We start from the raw sequence: 27755 nt of genomic DNA on the forward strand, positions 1-27755 counted from the left end.
CAACTCTGCGTCTTGCGTCAGAGGCGGAAGTGAAGGCTAGGATAAGAAAATCATAGCCGCCATCGCAACCGAGTATAGAAACGTTTCTTTCTTGTTTTTGCTTTTCATAATCGATCTGGTCTCATTCAACGGACGTTTCAGGTTGTAATCGATCGACGCGTGCACGCACGTGATGTTTGGATGTTGTCGCGTGAGATCACCCAGCTGATATAACTCTGTTCACGTGTAACTTACAGTGAGTAAATAAATAACACAGACTTAAGTTTCTTTAAAAAGATTTCATGGATGTTGTTGGTGTTGTTATGTTAAAGTCTGTCGTTCAGGCCTTTAATGCGCATACATGACAGCGCGTGTGTTGATTATAATTCACTAGACTAACGTAACATGTTGCTGTATAACCTTTGTTTGATGTTATGCTTGGATATTCTCAGATAAATTTACATTAAATTGTGAAATTAACTCCTAAGAAGAGTTTACATTCAACAGGCATTTGACAATAAAGCAGGGTGTAGGGTTAATTGATGTATATTGACAGATTTGATGTGTATTGTATTGGACACATAATCATTGACAATCTGCTGTTTTATGACAAGGATAAAGGGCATTAATACAATGTACATTATTTTCACCATCATAGTTTACTAATTTATATTTTCAAACCCATAAGCTTTTTTATTCTTTTACTGTAATCGTCCTGTTTTGACATAGATGTGGTTATGTTTCTTGTTGTTTATTTAGGACATTTTGAAATAAAACAAAAATCTACATTCTACAGGTGTGTGAAGATAAGAGGTGATATTAACGGTTTGTGGCTGACACATCTAGGGCTGTGATGATATGGGATTTTTTCTTACCGCGTTGAAGAAAAATCAAATTTTGCGGTTATGTGGTTAACCACACACCAACACCTCGCCGGAAAGCATCGGAAATCAGCAGTCTTCTATTGTTAAAACAACAACTTAAATAGCAATAAAAACATGAAAAGGTACATTTTCTGAAGAAGAAATGTGAAGTGGTGCTTGTCATGGCAAATTTCGAGGGACAAAATGTTACAATAATGCGAAAACGAGTCAAACGAGCCCAGATATCTCCACGATGTTCTGATGCAGAGATATAAAGATTTGTTTATTCCGTGCTAGGGTACTGTATTCAACCCCCATGTCGCACTTAGGGCTGTGTATTGGCAAGAATCTGGTGATACGATTTGTATCCAATGCAAGGGTCACAATACAATTCGATACATTCCTATACTGCAAGCAAGGTGATATACTGTGATATTTCTTATTTTGGGAATAGAATATGATATACTTTTAGGAAAGCTGTCATCAAAAACACACCAAACCGTAGCAACCTGTACAGTGGTGTGATGCCAATAAACTGATCCTGAATGTGAAAAAAACAGAAGAGCTGGTGTTTGATCCCAGAGCAGTCGGGGCCCACGGTTCTGTGGTTATTCATGACACCCCAATTAAACAGGGGCATTCCTATAAGTACCTTGGCATTCACATTGACAATATGCTCACATGGCAGCAGGGCCGGTTCTAGATATTTGGAGGCCCTAGGCAAAATTTATGTTGGAGGCCCCTCACACCCCTCTAATTTTCAGAATAATCTGAGAAATAGTGATGCGCGGGTCGACGTTTTTTCCAACCCGCGGGTCCCGCTTTTATGAAATATTTTGCCTGCCCCGCAACACTGTATCTATTTTTACAACCCGCACCGCCCTGCGCCCGTGACCATTAAAATGGACATACTAGGCATTTGTAATGTAAATAAAAAGAGGCTTTATTTCAGCCTAAGAGTGCTTGGAAACAGCCATTAGATTACATCGCCCTGTAAACTGGCAACAACATACACAAATGAGCCATAGAAACCAGCATGGTCATATTAATATAGAGATAGGATTAGGGATGGGTATTGTTTGGGTTTTTTTCGATACCGGGTTAGGGTTAGCAAATTATCTGAAGAAATGTTATCATATAAAATATAAAATTAGCTGCCGTCAGATCAATTGCGGCATTCACACGCTCCTCTGAGGATCTCATTTTCCAAATTGTTCTTTTAAGTCAGAATATAAAAATAACCTGGACATATATTCTTACAAAATTTGTTCGATTTGTATTATTAGGGATGTGCAGAAGAGGATTTTTTCACATTTTAAACTTATTAACACAGAGCATATTTTAAATGAAAATATATTTGGCAAAGAAGTTTAAAAGTTGGCTATTTAATCTTTAACATTAGATTATTTAATATTTCCATTTATTAATAAAATACATTTTTAAAATGTTTGTTTATTATTACTCTTAACGAAAAACTCAACTCCAATAAAATAGTAGCTCCAATGACAAACTTGCTTATATTGCTTGTTTATTAATAAAACGAATTCGACGGATGGTATCTGCGTTAAAACACAAATTAATGAAAGATTTAATTGACATAATTTTCATTACTACGAATGCTTATTTGTTCATTATTATTTTTTATTAAAACAGAACAACAATAAAATGTAAAATGACTCGCTTATATTAAACCAAACGTTTAACAAAAACGAATAGACGGAAAACATTTTACCCGCCCTATAACATAAATAAATCTAAGATCCTTAGAAAAAAATGATTGGTTTCTGTTTTTTATCAATATACAATAATGTAAAATATGAACAAACTCACCTAAGTTAAGCGAAGAAATCAAACTTGAATCCTCTGTATTATCAAATCTTTCCGACTTTCACATTCACGTGAATTTTGTAAGTGAGGAAATTATTTACACCATATGAGTGCAGTATAATTTAACTAGCGATTGTGCTGTGCTTGTGTGATTATGCTTTTTGCGCTACAGAGAGCAAAATACTTCAGTCAACCGTTCATGCATTAAGAGGCACCGAAATGAGGCACCGAAATCTGTGTTCTGATTCGGTCCGGTAGGTACCGCCCATATAGGCTTCGGTGCCATAATGGCACCGCGTTTCGGTACCCCACCCTAGATAATGATAATGATAAACCAGGGGTGTCCAATACGTCGATTGCAAAGGCAATGCCGGTAGATCGCACATAAGTTAACTGTGTATTCTTATGCTGCTCCATGCCTCCACGAGAAAATTGGCATTATGAGTAATTGTGAAACACGTAAGTCTTTTTGAGTTGCTGTGCCTTCTCATATGTGTTTTTATAAATCTTATGCCTGTCCGCTGCAGCTCAGTCGTGTAAACTTTTGAAATTTACAAGGATGCAATCGCATCGCATTCTTGCCTTCATGCACGAGCTGATGTACGCGCCCAGTGTGTATGCGCGCCGAGGGGCAACCTTCTGATCTCTCTAATGAAGCCAACACGGAAGTGACTTAAACTGCAATTCATCGACTGGCCGCTTGAGGCTGGCTCCAAAAGGGAGTCAATTCACATAGACTCCCATGTTAAAAATGGCCAACTTTACAGTAGAAAATAATATGTTTATAGCCTGGTACAAAAAGTGTTTTTGGCCTATATAGCTAATTTTGCCCTTCATGACAACTGTGAGGGGGGTGAATTTTTTTGTAACTCATCCGTTTAGATTATATTAAACCTTAAACTTCTGCATAATTAAGGGCGTGGCCGCTTGAGTGTTGGTTGAACAGCCACTGCTGTCACTAGACTCGCGCTAGGCGGGCGTGGTTTCACCTCAGCTTTTTCGGTTTTCCGCGAGTAATTCGCGGGGACGCGAGGCCAAGATGGCGACGGCAGGCAACGCCTACTTTAAGCTTCAAAAGCGATCTTCACAAACCAATGGGTGACGTCACGGACACTACGTCCATATTTTTTTATGGTCTATGGTGCGCGAGAGAGAGCGAGCGAACGAGGAGAGAGAGAGAGGCAGCGTTGTGCTGATATATGCTTCTGATACTATTGTAATTTTCTTTCTAGTTTGTTTCACTAAATCTCCGCTATTTTAAACAGTACTCGACATGTGCTCCAGGATTTTTTTTTACTCCTCAAGAATATAGAGTAATGGTTAGGGCTGGGCCGGTTTGGATTTTTTCTTACCGCGGTCGGTAATCAACAAATTCCCGCGGTTTTGCGGTTTATTGGCAAGACAACGATTTAAACATGCATGACTTATTTATGTTCAATAAACAACATGTGCAAATTACTTAGGGAACATGTAAAGTGAATATTATTTCCTTCCACATTTCTTCAATTTCAACATTCAACAACTTGAACAATTAATATTATCAGTTAAAAAAAATGTTAACGCATTGTGCGTGTCCACACGTACGTGCCTACAGACATTTCTCCACTTTTCTATCCTTAATTTATGAATGGCCTGTAAATGACGCAAATTATTGCTGCCCTGATGGTCTGGTAAAATAACCATTTGTATGAGAAATCACTTGTACTGCATATGTGTCCGTGCTTGAGTATAGCTTGGAAGCTGCACGGAGACGCCTGTGTGTGCGCAAAATGACACGGTCTGTCTCGCGCGCGCCCGGTCGGTCCGCGTCTGTCTCGCGCGCGCCCGGTCGGTCCGCGTCTGTCTCGCGCGCGCCCGGTCGGTCCGCGTCTGTCTCGCGCGCGCCCGATCTTACCTGGTAGCCATCTTGAAGTAACTGGTCCATGTGCTTGGTCACTAGGGGTGTAACGGTACGTGTATTCGAACCGGACCGTTTCGGTTCAGGGCTTTCGGCACGGTGCACACGTGCACCGAAAGGCCGAATGCATTGCATTTTGTGTGCGCCTGTGCGGAACATAATACGTGCGTTTCCGCACGAACATATTAAGTGGCGGAAGTCTCCGCGTTCAGCGCAAGTCTTCTGTCAAACATATAACATAATTCGGCCCGCAGAAAGATTTTTATTTACTTAGTTGTATATACGTTTGATTATTGATGTAAACGTTTACGTGTCGTATCTAAAAGCGCATGTTAAACGCGTGTCAACGCGCTGCTTTGTTCTTTCAAAAGTGCGTGAGAGGATGCGCGTCTTTCGTTGCTACGCATTCAAGAGACGCGCTTTCTGTGACAGCGAGAATAAGGAATGCGTGATCAGATTTTTCATCTGCACATCACGTCAATCATATCATTGTGCCAATGCGATCAGCTGGTCGGGACAGAGAAGAGCTGTAACCCGGGCTTACTCAGCTGTCACTCAGCTGCGGAGGGGTTCGTTACAGCTTACATTGACGACACAAGCAAAGATTAGGAGAAACATGCAAAAGATCAAATATGGCTAGGTATGCAACTCACTAATCTCAAAATGAGTGTATAATAAGTATATCATCATGTTGCTTGCTATGCAGTTACACATAGAGCAGTAATATTATTTTTATACAGAGATGGTACATAGCCAATTCAATACTGTGAGTTAAACAATCCAAAATAAATCAAAACAGAACATTTTTGGTGGCAAAAATGTAGGCTAATAGTTCATAAATGTATTCAGGAATTGAATTTGTTAGTTCAAGGTTTTAGTAGAAAAAGTTTAAGAGAAGGTTAAGAAAAGAGTTACCTTCTGTTATAAAATAATGTAAAAAAAAGAACTTTGCAGTAGTATTTTATTTATTATTTTTTCATTTTATATATATTTTATATGTTATATTTTAATAAAAAGTGTTTAAAAAAGTGTAAACAAATTGTAAAAAAAAGTTTATAGTAATAAACAACCTGCAGTTTAATGTTTGCATTTCTCCCTTACTGCACCGAAAATGAACCGAACCGTGGCTTCAAAACCGGGGTTCGCACCGAACCGTGATTTTTGCGTACCGTTACACCCCTATTGGTCACTCAAAATCAAACTTTATTAAAATTCTGTATGTGTGCTTAAACTGTTCTCAAAAAGTGTTGCGGAGGATGAGAACATCAGGCATGGACACATCATTTTCCTAATTTTTCTTCATTATTATTATACATGAATATTCAGTAAATATTTTTTCTGTCATCTAAAGTAGTCTAGCAAAACATCCATTTCTTTTTTTTCCTAATATTTTTGTGTTAATTTGATTAAATGAGAATACCCCCAGGCAGACCGAAGAGGGGGGGAGGATAATCTGCCATTAAGGACGGACCAAACTGTTAATGACCCGGACAATGGCACAAGGACTACGGAAATGGATGCAGTAAGACAGAAGGATGAGGATAACAGAAGATGTAACATCTGTGGCAGAGTATTCAAGAACGAGCGTGGCGTTAAAATTCACCAAGGCAAGACCAAGTGCATAAAGCAGCTGCAGCAACGCGAAGCACCCGGTAGTACCCGGAGATCTATCTCAGAGTATTTCCCAGTCGCTTGTCAGTCGGAAGAGGACTGGAGCCAGGAGGCACACCACAGTGCCACAGGTGGAAGTGCGGAAAAACTTAATTCTTCTCCGAAAAGCAGAATCACTCCGGAAGAAGCAGAGAGAAAAGCGTTGTAAGAGGAAAGCTTTTTTTAACAACCCCTTCCAGTTTACATCTAACATTCTAGGAAAGCCTAAGAATGGGCAGCTAAGGTGTTCCAAAGAGGAGGTGGAGAAGAGTGTGGCGGCAGCACACAGCGACCCCGGTAGAGACATCCCATTGGGGGAATGCCCGTTCCAGCTGTCAAGGCCCATACCACACTTTCCATTTAGTGTGGCAGACTTCACTATGGACGAAGTGAGGTCAGTTGTTAAAAAAGCTCGTGCAGGATCCGCTCCAGGACCATCGGGCACAACGTATAAGATTTATAAAAACTGTCCACTGCTACTGAAGAGGTTAGCCAAGCTCTTACGAACGCTCTGGAAAAAAAGGCAGGAACCTAAGCTCTGGACACTCGCTGAGGGCTGCTTCGTGCCTAAAGGACAGAACTCTACAGGACTCGAAGAATTTAGAGAGATCTCCCTATTGGACGTAGAGGGGAAAATATTCTGGTCCATTGTTGCTAAAAGGCTTACATCGTATCTGCTCAACAACGAGTACATCGACCCTAGTGTCCAAAAAGGAGGAGTTTCAGGATACTCTGGATGCCTGGAACATACAGCAGTGATCAGCCAGATCATCAAAGAAGCAAAGAGAAATAAAAACACACTTGCTGTTGTCTGGCTAGATCTGGCTAAAGCCTACCCAAGTGTACCTCATCAGCTGATACAAAGAGCTTTGGAACACTACCAAGTACCAACAGAGGTTGTCAAGCTGGTGATGTCACACATGGGCTCACTAAAAATGAGGTTTACAGTGGGAGACTTTACCACCAAATGGCAAAGGCTGGAGAAGGGAATCATGGCAGGATGCACTATCTCAGTGGTCCTGTTCGTGGCTGCTATGAATCTTCTTCTGAATGCAGGAGAAACGCAGTGTAGAGGCCCTAGAGCAGAAGACGGCACAAGACATCCTGCCTGTCGGGCTTTTATGGACGATGTGACTGTGATGACCCCGGCAGTTCAGGGAACACAGTGGATCCTGAGTGCACTGGAGAAGATGGCGACATGGGCACGGATGCAATTTAAACCAGAGAAATCCAGGAGCCTTAGTATCCACAAAGGAAAGTTGACCAGAAACACCTTCAGAATCCAAGGCTCAGAGATCCCAGCAATCCAAGACCAAGGAATTCGATGCCTTGGGAAAAACTATGACTACTCCCTGAAGGATACCAGCAACCTCAAAGACACCAAAGTCCAACTAAACATCTGGCTTAAGGCAATTGACACCAGCCAGTTGTTGGGGAGGTTCAAGGTATGGTGCTTTCAGTACGGGATTATACCCAGACTGCAGTGGCCCTTCCTGCTTTATGACTTTCCTATGACACAAGTGGAAGCAATGGAGAGGATGTGCAGCAAGTTTGTGCGGAAATGGCTGGGGGTTCCCCCTTCCTTCAGCTCAGTAAACCTATACAGCAAGACCTCCAAACTCTGTTTGCCTGTTTCATCAGTAGCTGAAGAATATAAGGTCACCAAGGCAAGAGCAGTCAGCACTCTACTTTTGTCCAAGGATAGGAAAGTCCAGCACGCTAGCAAGTTCATTAAGTGCGGCAGGAAATGGAAGCCCCAAGAAGCGGTGTCAGAAGCTGAAGCACACTGGAGACATCAGGAGATTGTCGGAGTGGTCTGCCAGGGCCGCATGGGACTTGGACACTACAGTACCAAGAGGTGGAGCAAGGCCAACACCAAAGGCAAGAGAGAGCTTGTGGCGCAGAGGGTCCGAGAAGCAGAAGAAGAACACCGCCGTGTGAAAGCGGTAGGGCTGGCCTCGCAAGGGCAGTGGATGCAGTGGGATCAGGCTCTTGAGCGATCACTGTCCTGGAAAGAGCTCTGGGAAATCGACCAAGGCAAGTTGGCTTTCTTGCTACGTGCTGTAGCCGACCTCTTGCCAACCCCAAGTAATTTAAAGATCTGGGGCAAGGAAGAAGATCCATCGTGTAAGAACTGTGGAGCAGGGCTTTGCACGCTGAATCATATCTTGACGGCATGCCCCAAATCATTGGGAGACGGCCGATACAGGTGGAGACATGACAAGGTCCTGACAGAAGTCGCCAAATGGGTGGATCTGCAAAGGGTCAAAGCCAACAGCAACCTGGCATCACAGTCTCCAGAATTTATTGATTTCCAGCGTGAAGGCAACCATACTCCCACGGTAAAGGCAACTGCCAAACACCCGCCATCCATTCTACAGCGTGCTTCTGACTGGGAGATGCAAGTGGACCTGGGGAGCAGGTTGGTCTTTCCACAAGACATTGCAGTGACCTCACTCCGTCCGGATCTGGTCCTGATTTCCAGGAATATCAAGACCATCTTCGTAGCGGAACTCACGGTGCCGTGGGAGGACAGGCTAGCTATCTCACATCAACTTAAGAAGGACAAGTACCAGGACTTGATTGATGAAGCTTTTACCAAAGGTTGGCACGCTAACATGTTTCCCATCGAAGTCGGCTGTCGCGGTTTCCCAACAACATCTTTGCGCTATTTCCTGCAGAAAGTTGGCCTGGATCCAAGACATCTGAAAAAAGCCACTAGGGAGATAGCCTTAGCAGCCGAGACAAGCTCAAGATGGCTGTGGCTGAAGAGAGCCCAGAGTTGGAACCCCTCTGCAGGCAAAGGCTAAAAGCTCTTTGCTGCCCCACTCAGGTGAAGCGTACAGGCTAAGGGGCGAAACGCTAGTGAACCTGAGACACCTGCTGACGATGCAGAGGGTTTCCAACAATGTGGACGCTCCACTTCTCATCGTGGAACGATATTCCATATCCAAGTAGCTCTTGCAATTCCTGCTTGTAGCAAAGCATCATTGATGTTTATCTCACCAAATTACAACATAACGCATGTCCAAACACAGCCGGACACATTGTGGTAATGAGAATTTCAGCAGAAAATTAGATAAAATTTACAATTATAAATTCTTATGTTGAAATCACACATTGTGCAAGGTAGAACACAGTATTGTGTTAATTCTGATGCTTTTTAATGTTACTATATTACACATTTTAAAGCTAAAATCATTAGTGCCGTGGTGTTTCAATGGTTTCGTGAGAATCACCCTTATACTTTTTGGCATGTGCTACAAAATTTTAAACCTCTGTAGTACCGGTGCAGTGATTTCTATAGTAACATTTCTATTGACTGAAAATAATGGGGTTGTGCTTAAAGGTGTAGCAGTCTGTGTGAATGCAATTATAGCAATACAAATGTTAATTGTTTAAAAGAAACCAAAAGCAATTGGTTTGTTTCGCGATTTTACATTTCCTTTAAGGAGACCACCAGTTTCAGATTGATGTTAAAAAATTGCTTTGTTTTGTTTTGAAATTGTTATTTTTTGTATTCCATCTGTCAGGTTATGGCAATGGTGTCTGTAAGAGGTCTCTTCTTCATCGTTACTCTGTTCCTGGGCAGCTTTTTTGGCAGCGTGTTTATGTTGGGTCCAGTTTTGCCTGTGATGCTGTTGTCACCTGCGTGGTACCGCTGGATTACTGACCGCATTGTTGCCACCTGGCTCACTCTTCCAGTGGTATGTATCTCATCATCTTCATCCACAGCAGCACTGATTAACTCATGTTCCTCAAACTTTATTATATAGAATTTAGTTTTGTTGTCCTTCCTCTTGATGTGTGTCTGGGTTTAATGGCAGGCATTGTTGGAGCTGGTGTTTGGGGTGAAGGTGGTGATAACAGGTGACGGTTTTGTGCCTGGTGAGCGAAGCGTAATAATAATGAACCATCGCACCAGATTGGATTGGATGTTCCTGTGGTGTTGTCTGCTGAGGTTCAGCTACCTGCGTCTGGAGAAGATCTGCCTTAAAGTGGCGCTGAAGGTTGTGCCTGGATTCGGTGAGCCGAAACTTCATCTCCGGGTGAAATAATGAATGGAGTTGTGTTTTGAATATCCTTAGAGCTTGTTGTGTGTTTGTCTGTCTCTTTCTCTGTGTTTGTGTAGGTTGGGCAATGCAAGTCGCCTCCTTCATCTTTATCCAGCGTCGCTGGGAAGATGACCGCAGTCACATGACCAACATGCTGCAGTATTTCTGCCACATCAAAGAACCGGTACAGCTTCTGCTGTTCCCAGAGGGAACCGACCTCACTGGTGAGATCATCGTCTGTGATGTACAGCTTGAGAGGTCTCTCAAGTGGTTAGGAGTTACCATTAGACCATTTGCGTATTTGCAAACAGAGATTAAGGTTTTTGGCCAGTTCCCACGCAAAGGTTGTGATCTATGAAAAAAAATTTTATGGGAGAATGAGCTTGCAGGGTGGTATCTGAGGATTATTCATGTACGCACACTTGCAGGTGATTTATAAAGGGAACATTGCTTTGTTTTTAAGTCTTAATATTTTTTTTGTTGTATGCCATTTTTGGCTTTTGTGCGTACATAGACTTTTAGTAAGGATCCTATGCACAGTTTTATAAATGAGACCCCTGGGCCCGTATGTACTAAACATTTCAGAAATGTTCTTAAGAATAGTCTTAAGCTATGACTTAAGGGTCAAAAAATTCTTAGTAAGGAGTAGGACCAGTTTGAGAATAGGAGACGTTTATAAAGAAGCTGAAAGCAACTTTCAGTAAAGTGTAAGACTCCTCCTTAAGTGCTGACTTAAGTGCCGCGAACTGAGGACTACAATGATTTCAACCTAAAATGGCCGCCCTTAACCTCTGAATCAGCCAATAGAAAGCCGGCAATGTTATACAGTCACAGCAACATGTGACACCATACATTTATGAATCATGAAGACATTCAAATTATATTAGTATTTAAATATTTATATTAGCTTCACAAAATGTCTAACAATATAACAAATAAGTACATGCATTTATTTTACATGATTTTGCACCATTTTGATTAAGTTTCAACATGTTAATGAAATATACAAAGTAATGCTATTTAAAAAATTAAGACGATGAATCACATCATTTTGATTTTACTCACAAGCTGTTTATAAAGAAAAGACTAAAGTTTGCAAACACTTAGATAAAAAAATACTTTGATGATCAAGCCTGAACAAGATGATCAAGTTAAGTTGTATTTCTCCACTTAAACACAATTGTAATTTATGCCATTTTTGTCACTTTCACCTTTGGCTTGCTCACTGCTAACATTATGTTTTGGGTCAGGGTTGTATACTTTATTAATATAACTTTACAGTTATAGTGTCACATTTTTTATTGTAGATTTTATTTACATTTTATGGTATTTTTTTTACCTTTCATAAACTGTAAAATATAAAAGCGGCTCTACTTACTCGTAACACCTAATATTTAAACATTTTTAACTTTAATTATTTCACTTAAACTGTGAAATTTAAGTTCTTAAAACATGACATCTTTAGGCATTATCAATAATTTGATCCAACTTTAACTTTTTACGCTGTATTATTCAAATTTTTATACATTTAAGTATATACCATTGCTGTCTTAATAATCCCATAAAAATTCTTGGTACTTGGTTTCACTAATATACATCTTATACTGTATATTATACTGTAATATAATATACATTGTATAAAAAACCCTATACTCTTTATATTTCATGTTATATTAATTCCTATCTACTGTCTATATACTACTAACATGTATATATTGTACATTTTTTGCTCTGCAACAATAATTTTTTACAAAGTACTATAGAAATACATTTGAATTGAAGTAATTCTAACACATTTTTTGTTGTAAAGTGCATGATCTCCACCTCTCTGCTGCCCTCTTGTTACTCTTAACTAGGTTAGGAGATCTCTTCAGCTCTCTTAAATAATTTAGGAGCTGAGACCTAGTCTTAACATTTAGGAGGCTTTATAAATCAAACTTATTCTTAAGTCTAGGAATAAGAGTAAAATGACGTCATTCTTAGAATTTCGACACAATTAAGACTAAAATTTTACTCTGAGCGGCTTTATACATACGGGCCCAGGTGTTTAAGGCCCTATAATGACTGCTGGAATGTTAAAAAAATTCTTTGTTAAATAATGTGAAATAAATATGGTAAAAAGGACATTCTAAATGTAACTTGTGCAATGGTGAAACAGTTTGGCAAAATAATTAGGAAAATGAAAAAAAAAGTTTCTATATTTAAAGCTGTATATACTACTAGCCCTGTATGAATTGATAAGAATTTTTTTAGTGGTGTGCTTCAGATTTATCCCTTAATAAAATATGAACAAAAACATACAGTGATTGTGAACTTATGTATTTATTAACTGAAAATACATTTGACATTAATATTATTTATTTATAAATGACTGCAAATGCAGCCACAAATAGAACACCATATTTTAGTTTTCGATTATAACTGTATAGAAAACAGTGCAACAAATAAATCTAGGGATATAAAAATATTATAAAGGAAGAATATTAAAAAAATCAGTACTGTACTGTACTGTACATGTTTTCTCCTAGCATAGTCAATGTTTTAGCAACCACTTACACGAAAGTGTGTTGACCAAAATGTATATTCTCTGTAGATTTACCAGTACAAATCCTTTTAGACCTGTGAATCACTCATGATCTTTTAATAGTTCAATGATTTCTGTTCAGATCCACCAAATTTTTTAAGATGATGCAAAAGTAAGACCCATATTGTATGAGAACTACAACTTTTTCAAGTAGGGTTCCGTTTAACGAAGATCACCCTGCAAACTAATGAACAAACCTGTCTGAGATTGATACCAGTTGGCTAAAAGATATGGGAAATTAAACAAAAAAGCAGTTGCTATCTGTGTTTCATCAATAGATGATGTGCTAACCCCATTCTTTCAGCTCATTTCAATTACTTTTGTCTTTCATCTTTCTACGCAGATAACACTCGTGCCAAGAGTGATGAGTTTGCTGAAAGAAATGGTCTTCCCAACTATAAGTTTGTCCTTCACCCACGTACTACCGGCTTCACCTTCATCGTAGACACACTGCGCAAAGGTCAGAGGTCATTCATTATTTCATTATTAAGTCCTCAATTCATCATTGTCCAAAGAGTTCTGCCATGAATCTGCCATGATTGGGCAGAAGTGAATTAAAATTGAAACGACATACACAGACAACTTAAATAATTAACATGTAACCTGAAATTAATACAGAAATATTTCATAAATATCAAGTTGTTGAGCAATACACAAACAAATCTTTACTTCTAGAGACACCGACTGATGTCAGATCAAGTCACTCAAATGCAGTATTTGTTGGGTGACTCTCTGGTCCACTTTAAATCCAATCGTCCAAACGCATTTTAATAACAGGTTTTAAAATGTTGTGACTGCACTTACTGCCTCCTGAACAAGAGACCACGGGCGGTTGGCTGGTGTCACTACACAATGACCCAAGTCACCACCAGTAGTGACATGCTCATACCTGCCAATAAAATCGTCAAAACGATAAATCGTTCTGGCTCTACTTTAAACTCTTATCTTTTAACTCTGCTTTTACGTGGTATATGACACAGACAGACAAATTATGGTTAACTTGTGATGCAGCATTAAATTTAAGCTTGTTTTTAAAAGGGAAATTCTTAAAAACATGATTTTCTGAGAACGTATTTCATCTAATCTTTGACATGGCCTTACTCATTATTAAAGATATCAAGATGATTTTCATCAAATTTTCTCTCCTTCATATAGAATGATTTAATGTAAAAAGAAGAAAAAAAGTTAATTACTGAAAAATTACTTTAACTGGGTTTTCACAGGTGGGTCACATTTTTTTGCGCATGTGATATGCAGTGTTTCCCATACATAGCTTTTACTTGGGCGGTGCGCCCAGGTAGATTGCGACCCGCCCAGGTAAAAAAAAATCACTTTACGAATTGCCGTATTTTCTGAACTCGACTGGATGACCCGTGTTTTGGAGAGAGCGAGAGAGAGAGAGAGAGAGCGCGCGAGCGAGCGAGAGAGAGCGCGCGAGAGAGATAGAAAGGTGGGGCCGGGTGACCGCGTGAAGATGATGCACACGTCATAAACTCATCATCCAGCGTGGCAAACTGGATCAACTGCAGCACATACTGAGGTAACTGAGCAGCCAGGGAACTACACTGCAACCAAAATGGTCGCATATGCTTATGTGCATATGTGTTTATAGCATCCAAGTTGGCTTCATTTTGCGTGCAAGCACGTTGTGTCTCTCCCGTTGAATGTCCGTTCACGTGCTCTCTGTTTCTCAATGAATTGGGTGCGACGCGAAGCAACCTCAGTGTCACATTTTATCCTTTCATGTTTCTGAACTTGAGCAGAGTTTTACCATTAGAGGTTTTCTTCACTGAGGACGCGGGACCCGTACGGTTCCGGGTTTATATTTTAAATGGTCAGCCGGGTCGGTCCTAGTTCATTACTTCGGGTCCCAAGTCTGATTAACATTGTGTGTAAAACCCGAGTCGATCGGAGAACGGCCGCTAGCGCAAAGCTCGAGTGCTGTTTCAGCGTGCCTCCGGTTTCTCTGGCTCTTGTCACGACCACGCGCCGCTTCATTTTTTCTTTATCCCATTTTTTTATAATCTTACAATTAATAGACCATATCTTTACTAAAATCTAAACAGTTTGCACAGAGATTGTAGCAAAAAGCAGTGCTAATACTGAATGAGCAAAGCTCTAGCTGACTCAGGATATAAAAAACGCAAAGCTGTAATGTAAAGTCGGTCATCGGGACAGCAAGTAGACTTTTAAATCTGAAATAATGAGTGGATTAAGCTTTTTTAATCGGCAAAAGAGAAATAGAAAGCAGAAGCAGTAAAAGTGCCTAACTAATAGAAATTATTAACATTATAACATCAGTCACATTTATAATCTATAGACCTGCACTGTCTATTAATATACTGTACATAGTATTGTATATAATTGAGTTTGATAAAAGGGGTCATCAAATTGCTTCATATATCAGTGCAAAAACATAAAGTGTTTTCGTGGTGCTTTAACAAACAGTGTCAGCTTTGTTTATGGCAAAGAAAGTTTGGGGTGGTTAGATTAATGAACTATAATGTGAAATTAATATTAATGTTTAATAAATCAAAGTATTGTGTTGTGTCACACATTATTAGTTCTTTGTCACATGTATAGTAGACCATTTTTTGTCGGTGGATATAATGATTGCCCTTTTCACCAGCTACCACCACAAGTAAATTTCATATCTGTGGGAAACACTGGATATGTCAAGTGAGTATGATTAGGGCTGAAGTCTACTGGACAGTAGAACATCTGCCTTACTATAGGATATTGGTACTATACATTTAACTGTATGTATGTGTGTATATATGTAGGCCTGTGTGTGTATATGTATTCAATTAAATTTTTTTCAATTCAATTTGATTTATGTAGCGCTTTTCACAATTGTTAATTGTTTCAAAGCAGCTTTACATGAATAGATGTAGGGGAAAACACAGAAAAATCGATAGATAACATAAGAAGCAGAATACAGCGGCTAATAATAAACCGTACAAGCGAGCGTAGTAACAGTATACAGGAAAGTGCTAAGTTAAGCCAATGTTGGCTGACTCTCCATGGGATGAAAAACCCTGTTGGAAAACTCCTAGAAGGAGAAAAACCCTTGAGAGAAATACATATATATTTATACATATATAAACACGATAGGGATATGAAATGGGTAGGCGGATTAAACTGGTTCAGCCGGTGGTCGCTGGTCAGGCACCGGCTGGGCATCACGGTGAAGGACAACCAGTAGATCAGTGGTGTGATAACATCAGGAACTGGGTCTGTTTGTCTCATTGTCCTCAGGGTCGAGGACGAGACAGGGAGAGAAAAACAGAATCCTATTAGCGTAGGGGCCGTTCGCATGTAATGCAAGTGTCATACAGTATTTTTGTTTAAAATCCGCTCCGCTTGGTTCCAGACAGGCTAACTATTGCGGCATAAGTATATTACCCAGATGAGTTATTTGAATGCTTTTTTTCTGGAACTATTGCGGGATAGGTACATTTACTTGACATTTTATGTGAATGCTTTGTTAATGAAGAATGCCCTAAGTTTAGACTTAAAGTGTCTGATTCTCGAACATTATTTGGTAAATCATTCCAGAGCTTAGTGGCTAGATATGAAAAGGATCTACCACCTTTAGACACTTTTGATATTCTAGGTATAATTAATTGGCCAGAATTTTGTGATCGCAGTGTACGTGATGGATTGTATTCTGATAGTAATTCTTTAAAGCTCACGTAACACACGCTGTTTCTGCATTTCTGATGTTAATCTGGAGTACCTATAGAGTAGTATGGCATTCTTTATATCTCTGAAGAGTCTTTAGTTTAATCAGATTTATAAAAGAAAGATTAGCTTTACCGAATCTTTCCGATAACGTACGAAAAAATGAAGAAGGAGGAGTTACTACCGCAGGAGGAGCGAGTACGAGTCATGCAACACTATACAACACTGTTGATTCACTACATGTTCGTGTCATTTATATAATATACACACGCCTATTTCCAACATAAGACAGAAGTCTTACTTACCACGTGTAACTCGTCATGACCCGGTTTTGAAAATCCACAGCATCAAACACACACGCAAAACTCCGCTGCTAATCCGGATAATAAACTATATCCATTGTTTCCATAAGGCTGGATGTCTTCTCCTTACATCCAAAAACACACTTCTTCTTGTGCCATTGTTGACTTTTGAAATTAAACAAAGCTGAGTGGCGTGATAAGCTGTTAGCAAGCTCTAGCGTCTCCCGCTGACTGACGGGTGGGCGGGGTTTTCCGGGGGAAGTTTTCCGGCGGAAGCCCATATAAAGAAGTGATACATATCGAAAACCCCTGAAACGTCAGTTAGAACTGTAATCGAAAAAACTAGCCGAAACTTGTATGAACCCTGGCGAAGTGCATTCGGCACAGAAATACTCTGAAACACGCCCAACTGCGGTTTTGAGACTTTGCCTACGTTTAGCATGAGGAAACAACTCTATAACTGTGTTAATAAGTCAGAATGCTTGAAATACCATTAACCCCCCCCCCCCCCCCCTTTAAGATATGAGGGTGCTAGGCCATTTAAGGCTTTGAAGGTGATTGTTAATATTTTAAATTGTATGCGATATTTAACTGGTAGCCAGTGTAAAGATGCCAGAATTGGACTTATGTGGTCATACTTTTTTGTTCGAGTAAGCTTTCTTGCAGCAGCGTTTTGAACTAGCTGAAGCTTGTTTACCTGATTTGCGTGACATCCCCCAAGTAACGAGTTACAATAGTGTATTCTAGAGTTCATAAAAGCGTGGATAAGCTTCTCTGCATCAGATGTAGACACATACAGCATATTTTTGAGATATTTCTAAGATGGAAGAATGCTGTGCGGCAGACGTTGGAGTTATGACTATCGAAGGATAAATTGCTGTCGAGCACCACACACACCTTCTTAACCGTGGAAGATGGCACCACAGTGCAGCCATCTATGGGCAACTTGTAATCTGACATATTATGTTTGGAGCGATTCGGTTCGATAATTAGTGTCTCTGTCTTATTGGAGTTTAGCATAAGAAAGTTATGTGCCATCCAGTCACTAATATCGCTAATGCAGTCTGTTAGCTTAGAAAACTGATGGGTTTGCTAGGATGTGACGAAATTTAAAGCTGGGTATCATACACATAGCAGCGAAAACTTATGTTATGTTTCCTGATAATGTCTCCTAGAGGTAACGTATAAAATGAGAATTGGATGGGACCTTAAACTGAACCCTGTGGTATGCTGTATTTAACCAGGGCTCTCAAGTTTTATCAAAAGTTTGGAGTGAGATTTCATCTGTTAGGGGAGGAGCCACTTAAATATTTGCAGCAGCGACCCCTCGGCCCCAACCAATTCTCTCAGGTTTTTGGTAGCAGTTAAATTTAATATATTGTTTATAATTGATTAGCACAAATAGAAATTATAACAGTTGGGAAATCTAATTAAAGACAAAGTCATAGAAATTAAATACATTGTTTTATTTCAAAAATACAAATATATAAAAAATTGCCCCAAATGAGCCAACTGAACAGCAACATTGCAGAACTTGCCCTGAGCATACTTACAATACAAGGTGTGTTTGTGTGAGCATGTGTGAGAGAGTACATTTGGTTTATGAATGTTTTATATTGTAAGTGTTTGTTGCATGTTTTGAGGCCTTGATTACAGAGGTAGGCGGCTCCCACTATCTGGCAACCTTTATAGGGGGCTGACCCTTTGGTGCCCAGAATGAAAAAATACTTCTTTGCTTTTTCCCTGACATCTTTTAAACAGATAAATGCAATGATTAATGTATACATTGGCAGGATATAAACATTACTAAAATAAAAGCCAGAGTATAGCTGAATAGCTAAAAAGAGTATGAATAAAGTATAATTTGAAAATAATGAAATAAATGAAAATGAAATATCTTAATATACTAGAATATACACTACAGATTACTGTAGTATAAACTAAAGAATACTAACGTTAGAGTATTTATTACAGTTTATCAGTTCACTACTATAGTTAATACAGAGTATGCTGTAGCAATCATTAACAAAGTGTTGTAAATACTATAATATACTAAAATTTACTATACTATTAGTATGGTTCAAAAACACTATAGTATTTCCTATAATATTTTTCACCTGGGATTGTTTCAGGTAGCCTCTAGTGTTTAGTACTTTCCTAAAGTTAAAGCTAATTCTGATTGCAAAGCAGTTCGATTTTTTTAATCAATAATAATTTACCTCGGCTATATTTCCCAACAACAGTTTTTATTATCTTTGATCACATTTTTGTGATGTCATCCAAGAATCGTAAAATCAAATTGCTATAAAAAAGAATGCGTTACCTACCGCTTTCATCGGATTCTTCTCTTCCAACTGCCACTTCGTCTGTGTGACGTGAGAATCTATGTTGCCTAGTAACGAATGTGCTTGCAGCAGGATCACGAAATTTACCCAGAAACAACAAATTCTGATTTCTGATTGGCTGGTAGGTGACAATTATATCAGGATGTCTAGTGTGACCGTGTCCGCGGCTCGACAGATATGAACTCGGCAGAGAACTTCTCTCCTGTGCCTCGTTCATTAATTGTATAGAGTGGGAAAAGTTTTCTTATTTTTTCAGCGTGAGAAATACAAGGTGTGGCGTGTGAGCGTGTGAACTGACTGAAATGCGTGAGTCTCACGGTGAATGCGTGAGACTTGAGAGCCCTGATTTAACCAAGAATATGATATGACTCTTTCTTATTTACATAAACAAAGTGGTAGCGATTGGTTAGATATGATGTAAACAAGGCTAACGTCTGACCACTGATACCAACATAGTTTTCTAGTCTATTGAGTAAGATTGTGTTATTGTGTGACATGTATGTTTGTATGTATGTATGTACTGTACTGTACTGCCAGTGTTTCCGCTATATACATTCTACCGTGGCGGCCTGCCATGCCTAAAACATCCCCGCCACGCCTGCGGTTGTGGATAGAAGGGATACAGCAAACGAAATCTCGCTGGATGACCACGGTTTTATCCTAATCCTTCAACCAAACCCAACTCTAAACACAAAATTTCACACGATTGTAGGATGTATTTGTATCTCATTTAGCCAGAGCCGCTGTTTTCATCCTAATAATCCTACCTTCAAATCTAATCCTAAACTTTTCGGCATTTGCTGTATCCCTTCTAGACAAAACCCACGGCGGCAGCTCGCAAAAAAGCTACAGAAATGTCCGCTCTGCCAGACTGGCTGTCTTAGAAATAAACTCCTTTCTGGATTCGCGTTAACTCATAAGTATCATAATTTCTTCCATGGGTTTAGTTTAATGAACAAATAGATTTAAATCAACAGAGGATGATTAGGCTACGTCTCTATTTTGAGAAATAATAATAAAATAAATAAGCCTATACGAAATATGTTACACACTTAAATAATTATTAAATTGACAAAACTAATAAAAAAGTATTTGAGTTTCTGTTTTTTTTGCGACGCGCTGACCAAAGCAGCAGAAAGCACGTCATGTTTTTAATGATTTAAAATAAGCACACAGTTTTCTCCTTTTTGTGAGTTTACACAAATAAAAATACATAATTTGAAGTTTCAAATATTGTTTTACTTTTATCTTTATGACTATAAATTTAGGGTAATTTAAGGTGCAAGGTCATCACGCATTTGATGTTCACCGGCGCATATACACGGACGCAGCGCAGGGCTGCGAGAAAAGACATTATTAAACTTTCGATTTAACATATTACGAGTTTTTTGAACATTCATTTGGAATCACTGTACTCATATTATCAACTTATCTGGCCATTAGTTATTCAGAATATAGGCTATAAGCGCAGTAGCGCGCTGCTGACCACTCAGCTGTCAGTCAATCTTCTGTGCTTTAGATCGACACTCACAAAGTTTCACATTAAATGATATGATATTTGTCCAAAAACAAAAGGCTAAATACTGAATACTACTTATATGCGACTGCAAGACATTATAGTCGAATCTGTTTGTAAGGAAACTTACATTATTCCCGTAGAAGAGAAGAACGTTGGTAATAGAAACTTGAGGCAGACGGTGAGACTGTTTTATCTGTTTTCAGACGAAACAGCAGGGTCGGGGTACCCGCGGGTGAACCGCATAATATTTGATGTAACGGGTGTAATAATAGGCTTTTCGCGCGTCATTTGCGTTGTAGATGCAGGTCGGGACTCAATAGACAAGAGTAAAATGCGGGTCTAACATCCAAGACCAAAATTCGACTCGTTTTTAAATGGCCCCGTGCTTTGTGTTTAAGATCTGTCTGAAGACCGTTAAAGGTTTCTATTCAACTGCGCGATTTGTGGTGTGACCGGCTCGGGGTCTTTATGTCAAATGGTCCGGGTGTGAAATAAAATTGCTGCTGATGGATGTTCGGTCAATCACAGCGGTGCGGATTATCAAACAGGACTGTGCGTGAGTTTGCAACAGCTCTGTAACGCTAAACACGAGCACAACTTGCAATGCACACTACATTAAAACTACAATGAAATATCCGAACTACGTACGTAGCTATGTAACGTTTTTTAAGAAAATACATTTTAGATCAAACATAGAAAAGCAGTATGCTATAAATATAAGGAAAAGTAAATGACAACATGAAAATGATAAAAAATACATGTTAGTTTACTGTAGCCTATATTCTACTTTAAAAAAAAATTTTTACATTTATAATCATCATGGGCGCCCCCTGCCGCCACAGCTGAAAAAAATCCTAGAGGAAACACTGACTGCACGTACTGTACATAAACCATATATACACACATACACCCATATAGTCCTTCAGCTAGTGTATGTATAATATATACAAGTGCTGGTCATATAATTCAAATGTCATCAAAAAAGTTGATTTATTTTATTAATTCCGTTCAAGAAGTGAAACTTGTATATTTTATTCATTCATTTCACACAGACTCATATATTTGAAAAGTTTATATGAAAAGTTTTTATTTTGATAATTATAACAAAAATTCAATATCTCACAAAATTAGAATATTGTAAAAAAGGTTACATTTTAAAGACACCTGGTGGTGCCACATTTTAATCAGCAGATTAATTCAAAACACCTGCAAAAGTCTTTAAATGGTCTCTCAGTCTAGATCTGTACGGTTAACCCTAACCCTAATCATGAGGAAGACTGCTCACTTGACATTTGTTCAAAAGATAAACATTAACACCTTGCACAAGGAGGGCAAGAGACAAAAGGTCATTGCAAAAGAGGCTGGCAGTTCACAGAGCTCTGTGTCTAAGCACATTAGTAGAGAGGCGAAGGGAAGGAAAAGATGTGGTAGAAAAAAGTGTACAAACAACAGGGATAACCGCACCCTGGATTGTGAAACAAAACAAATTTAAAAATGTGGGGGAGATTTTAAAAAGAGTGGACTGCAGCTGGAGTCAGTGCTTTAAGAACTACTACACACCACAGACGTATGCAAGGCCTGGTTTTTCAGCCGTTGCATTCCTTGTGCCACTCTTAGTGTCTCACTTCTCCACTGCTGTTGAGTGGTAAAGTTATGTTCTCTGATGAAAGTAAATTAAATGAAAGTAAAGGAAGAGAGGCACACAATCGACGTTGCTTGAGGTCCAGTGTAACGTTTCCAAAGTCAGTGATTGTTTGGGGTGCCATGTCATCTGCTGGTGTTGGTCCACTGTGTTTTCTGAGGTCCAAGGTCAACGCAGTTTTAGAGCACTTCATGCTTCCTGCTGCTGATCAACTTTATGGAGATGCAGATTTCATTTTCCAACAGGACTTGTCACCTGCACACAGTGGCAAAGCTACCAGTACCTGGTTTAAGGACCATGTTATTCCTGTTCTTAAATGGCCAGCAAACTCGCCTGACCTTAACCCCATAGAAAATCTATAGGTTATTGTGAAGAGGAAGATAAGATACGCCAGACCCAACAATGCAGAAGAGCTGAAGGCCACTATCAGAGCAACCTGAGCTCTCATAACACCTGAGCAGTGCCACAGACTAATTGACTCCATGCCATGCCGCATTGCTGCAGTCATTTAGGCAAAAGGAACCCCAACTAAGTATTGAGTGTTGGACATGCTTATACTTTTCATGTTCATACTTTTCAGTTGGCCAAGATTTCTAAAAATTCTTTCTTTGTATTGGTCTTAAGTAATATTCTAATTTTCTGAGATAATAAATGTGGGATATTTCTTAAATGTCAGTTATAATCATGAAAATTATAACAAAAAAATATTGACTGCACACTCACTTGCAAAATAATTTTATTTTAACCAACGTTTCGGCAAATAGCCTTCGTCAAGGTATGTGTTCGTTCAAGGTAAGGCAAGCTTAAATACAGCCCTACACAGGTGCATACAATTATTCTTAATTTGAAACAATCAGTTAATCAAGTTAAAAACCACAGAATCAATTACAAATACATGATGAGAGTAAATACAAGAAAAACAACAGTATACAAACATCACCAACCATGAAATATAAAGCACACTCATAAAAAACAGGTCAGATCAAAGTCAACATTTAGACCATAAGGAACAAGAGTTCTTAATGTATGTATCCAATATGCTTCACGTCTAAGCAGAATTCAATCAAGATCACCACCTCTCCTCGGTAAAGCAACTCGTTCAATTCCTACATATCGTAGGGAGGCAATAGAGTGGTTAAATTCAACAAAATGAGCAGCTAAGGGATAATTCATATTTCTACATCGGATTGTACTGCGATGCTCTGAAATACGTGTTTTCAATTCACGCGATGTTTTGCCAACGTAAGATTTACCGCAGGGACATGTTATGAGGTAGATAACTGCTTTTGTTTTGCAAATTATAATCCCTTTAATAGGAATCGGTGTCCCAGTATGTGGATGTTTAAATGAAGTACAACGATAAGTGTAGCTGCATTGACTACATGAGCCACATCGGTAGTTACCTTCAGGAATTGGTGTTAATGTCATTTGTGTTGTGACAGGTGGAGGAGACAAATACGATCTCACGAGATGATCTTTCAAATTACGTCCGCGCTTGAACACCGTGAGAGGGGGATCCTGAAAAGATTCAAGACTTCTATCAGTTTTTAAAATGTGCCAATGTTTGTTAATTATTTTCTTAATTTGTTCCGATTTTTTAGTATATTTTGTAGTAAAAACCACAGAAAATCTTTTTTGATGTTTTTCTCTCTTTCCTAACAAATCAAGTCGAGATCGTCCCTCAATTTTTTCCTCAGCTATTTGAATTTGCTTCTTAGTATAACCTCTACAGTGAAAAGATTCTTTTAGAACATTAAAATTCCTATTAAGATCGTCTGGTTTGCTGCAAATTCTCTTTATCCGACACATTTGGCTATAAGGTAAACTGTTCTTTAAAGGTAAAGAATGATATGAATCAGCTCTCAGGAAAGTATTACGAGCTTTTAAGGGGTTTTAGGTTTAAGGACCATGTTATTCCTGTTCTTAAATGGCCAGCAAACTCGCCTGACCTTAACCCCATAGAAAATCTATAGGTTATTGTGAAGAGGAAGATAAGATACGCCAGACCCAACAATGCAGAAGAGCTGAAGGCCACTATCAGAGCAACCTGAGCTCTCATAACACCTGAGCAGTGCCACAGACTAATTGACTCCATGCCATGCCGCATTGCTGCAGTCATTCAGGCAAAAGGAACCCCAACTAAGTATTGAGTGTTGTACATGCTTATACTTTTCATGTTCATACTTTTCAGTTGGCCAAGATTTCTAAAAATTCTTTCTTTGTATTGGTCTTAAGTAATATTCTAATTTTCTGAGATAATAAATGTGGGATATTTCTTAAATGTCAGTTATAATCATGAAAATTAAAAGAAATAAACATTTGAAGTATATCAGTCTGTGTGTAATGAATGAATATAGTATACAAGTTTCACTTTTTGAAAGGAATTAGTGAAATAAATCAACTTTTTGATGATATCCTAATTATACGACCAGCACCAGTGTGTGTATGTATGTATGCATGCATGCATGCATGTCATTTATTTGCGTTTTTATAACAAATCTTTGAATAACAATTTATGGATTTTAATGTTTTTCTACTTTTTTCAAATTTATTAATTTCAATCATTTTAATTTTATTATAACCTAAAGATGCTATATGAAATTTTGTAACAGAAAATAGTGGTATTCATCTTGTCACTTTCTTGGTATAGATAACACACTTTTACCGATATTAGTCAAAATGTATTTGTTGCATTTTGGAAGTAAACTCTTCGTGTGTGTGTGTGTGTGTGTGTGTGTGTGTGTGTGTGTGTTTGTGTCGAAATATTACTTCTGCATTTAACTGTAATCCTAGTAAGTAGTGAACACAAACACACACAGACCCGGAGCAGTGGGCAGCTATCACTGCAGAGCACGAGGACAAATTGTGATTATACCTAAAAATTCACTGTCAGCCTCTTAAAATCATATGCATGTTGATTGTTGGAACATGGCCTGTGTTTCCTAAATGTTGATTTTGTTTATGTGATTATTTATATACAGTCATTTTTCTTTTCTCAGGTGGTAACTTGGATGCTGTCCATGACATTACTGTTGCATATCCTCAAAACATCCCGCAGACGGAGCGCCACCTGGTCCTGGGTCTTTTCCCACGCGAAATTCACTTTCATGTGCAACGCTACCCACTGTCGTCTCTGCCCCGATCAGCTGCGCAGCTGCAGTCCTGGTGTCAGGAACGCTGGGCTGAGAAAGAACAGCGTCTGCAAGAGTTTTATCAGGCTTCTCCGCGCGCATTCGACTCCCCTGAAGCTCGTGTGCCTCCGTGTAAGAGCGAGCTGAGAGTATCACTTATTAAAGCTGCGTCACTTCTCTACTGGAGCTTCTTCATCGTTTTGTCTTGTGTGGGGCTGTGCCTCTGGGCTCCCGCACGAGTTTACTTCCTGCTTATGGTGATCTTCTTTCTGGGTCAGCAGCGGATAATGGGCGGAGTTGAGATGATGGAATTGGCATGTCATCGATATTGGATTGGTGACGGTTCAAAGGATGAACAAAGCAATGGAACTGAGGTAAAAAATGAATGAGAAGAGATGCTGGACCACGATTTGCAGTGTGATTGCTTGTTTAACGTTAACAGTGGCGCCTCCTGCTGGCTAAGAGTCGCATCAGAGACACAGAGACTCTGAAAAATAGGAAATAAGGGGTTTACAAAATGTCATTTTCATATATGATCAAAAAACTCATACGCAATTTAGTTTCCAATTACCAATCAAGGGCATACATGTGTCTGTTTGTGGCTTTGAATATGTTGTTCATGACAATTTTGTATAACAACACAAGTAGTAAATGGGTATTACAACATAAACATGCTTTACAAGGACAATTTAAAAAACCCAATGACTTAAAATGCGAGCACGTTTTTATTTTAATCAAAAACGCTAAAGATAAGAGTGAGGTTGAGGGGTGTGGATAGAAAATATTAGCTCACTATGAAAATCATTAGACCTAAAACGCATTTGCCAATATGTGTTTGTATCTGTAAGAATTGTTTTTATATTGTTATTTTACACTCTTTTCTGTTTGTTTCTTTTGTCTGAATTTCATATTTATGTATATTTGGTTAGATTGCTTTTAAAGATTTTTTATTTTCATTTGTTCTTTTAATTATATTTATTTTACTAGTATGCTACAGAAGCATAATTTATTACTACTGTTTGTAAAACAGCAGCAATGCATAGTTTCAGCTTTTTGTTTGTCTTAGACATAAAAAAAAACGCTGCTTTTGAATACATGATTGCTGCGGCTGTTGCATGAGCTGCTGTTACAATGGACGGGCCATTCGCAGTAATCTGTCTGTGATGTCACACGGTCTTTTGGTGATATAAAATTAGCCTGTTCTTCAGTCAAGAGCAAGTTGCTGTGTAAATGCTACATGATTTCTTTGTGTGACTCTTGAGACAATCTACATTACATCAGGACAATGTTGAGTTACCAATATACTACGTTTCTGAATAATGACTCAATTGAATTGTTAAGATTCTTATCCTGCTATCATTTATATCCCTTGTTTTTTCTTCTGTCAATTGTTGTTTTTATTTACATTCCCCTTTTCCCCGTCTGTCTCACGTTTGACCTCCTGTTTTTTGATTTGACATTACTTGTCAAACGCACAGATTCGCAAACTACCAGAACACTAATATTTACATTGGCTGCATGTTCATATCTGTAGGTGTCATAGTAGTAAAACATGTTTAAAGAGCCAATGTAAATGACTTGTACGTAAATGACTGGTGTTCATTAGTATTTGCACTGGTTTTAGAGTTAATCTGGTACATACATTAATTTGACCTGTTCACTGTGATGGAAAACAAAAGGTCTGTATGACTTAACGTCTAAATGGGTCCTGCAGTTTATCTCCAGCTCTTATTAGACACACCTGAGCAGGCTATTCAAGGTCTAAAGTGTCACTTGAAAGACACACTCAGGTGAGGTTTAATCAGGGTTGGGGTTAAACTACAGGACTGACATTTGCCACCACTGTTCTAAATGTAAGAGGAGCTTTGTCTGTTTCACATGTACAGCAATCACTCAGGTATATATTTAGTCACTGAAATTGCACTATTGAGCAGAAAAGAAATTAATCATCGAATAAATCATAGCCTGTAACCATTTACGATGGTATGCCCGTAATAATAGCAAGTAAAACAAGAATAAAAGGTATCTTCAGAAACAGCTAAAGCCAAACTCTAAAAGTGGAAATTTGTTGAAAACAAACAGTAGCATATTAACAAATGGAACACATATAGCCCACATATGTTTATATAATATGCTGTTCATATAAAATTGTTTTACATAGTCAATAAAATATATGACTATATGCCCATTTATCATGTTTATATTAGTTATTGTGTGTTGTCAGAAAATGATGTTATGATTTGAAAGAATAAAGCAAGTAATTGAATTCTTTTAAAA

The 27755-nt window shown here is 38.7% G+C and overlaps 1 protein-coding gene across 1 annotated transcript; it reads left to right on the forward strand.

Annotated features, from left to right (window-relative positions):
- Positions 1-27755, forward strand: lclat1 (lysocardiolipin acyltransferase 1). Its single transcript, XM_055169874.2, has 6 exons — positions 1-235; positions 9750-9923; positions 10044-10242; positions 10349-10495; positions 13199-13315; positions 25347-27755. Exons 2-6 carry the CDS (start codon positions 9753-9755, stop codon positions 25865-25867), a joined length of 1155 nt encoding a protein of 384 aa, XP_055025849.1. The 5' UTR covers positions 1-235; positions 9750-9752; the 3' UTR covers positions 25868-27755.

Source organism: Misgurnus anguillicaudatus, chromosome 11 (genome assembly GCF_027580225.2).
Source record: "Misgurnus anguillicaudatus chromosome 11, ASM2758022v2, whole genome shotgun sequence".
Classification (NCBI taxonomy): domain Eukaryota; kingdom Metazoa; phylum Chordata; class Actinopteri; order Cypriniformes; family Cobitidae; genus Misgurnus; species Misgurnus anguillicaudatus.

Bases quoted from the DNA above. Each gene is read 5' to 3' on its own strand.
- lclat1 (XM_055169874.2), top strand. From the start codon at position 9,753: ATGGCAATGGTGTCTGTAAGAGGTCTCTTCTTCATCGTTACTCTGTTC. The intron at 9,924-10,043 runs GTATGTATCTCA...GTTTAATGGCAG, and splicing joins CCTGGCTCACTCTTCCAGTG to GCATTGTTGGAGCTGGTGTT. The intron at 13,316-25,346 runs GTCAGAGGTCAT...TTCTTTTCTCAG, and splicing joins CGTAGACACACTGCGCAAAG to GTGGTAACTTGGATGCTGTC.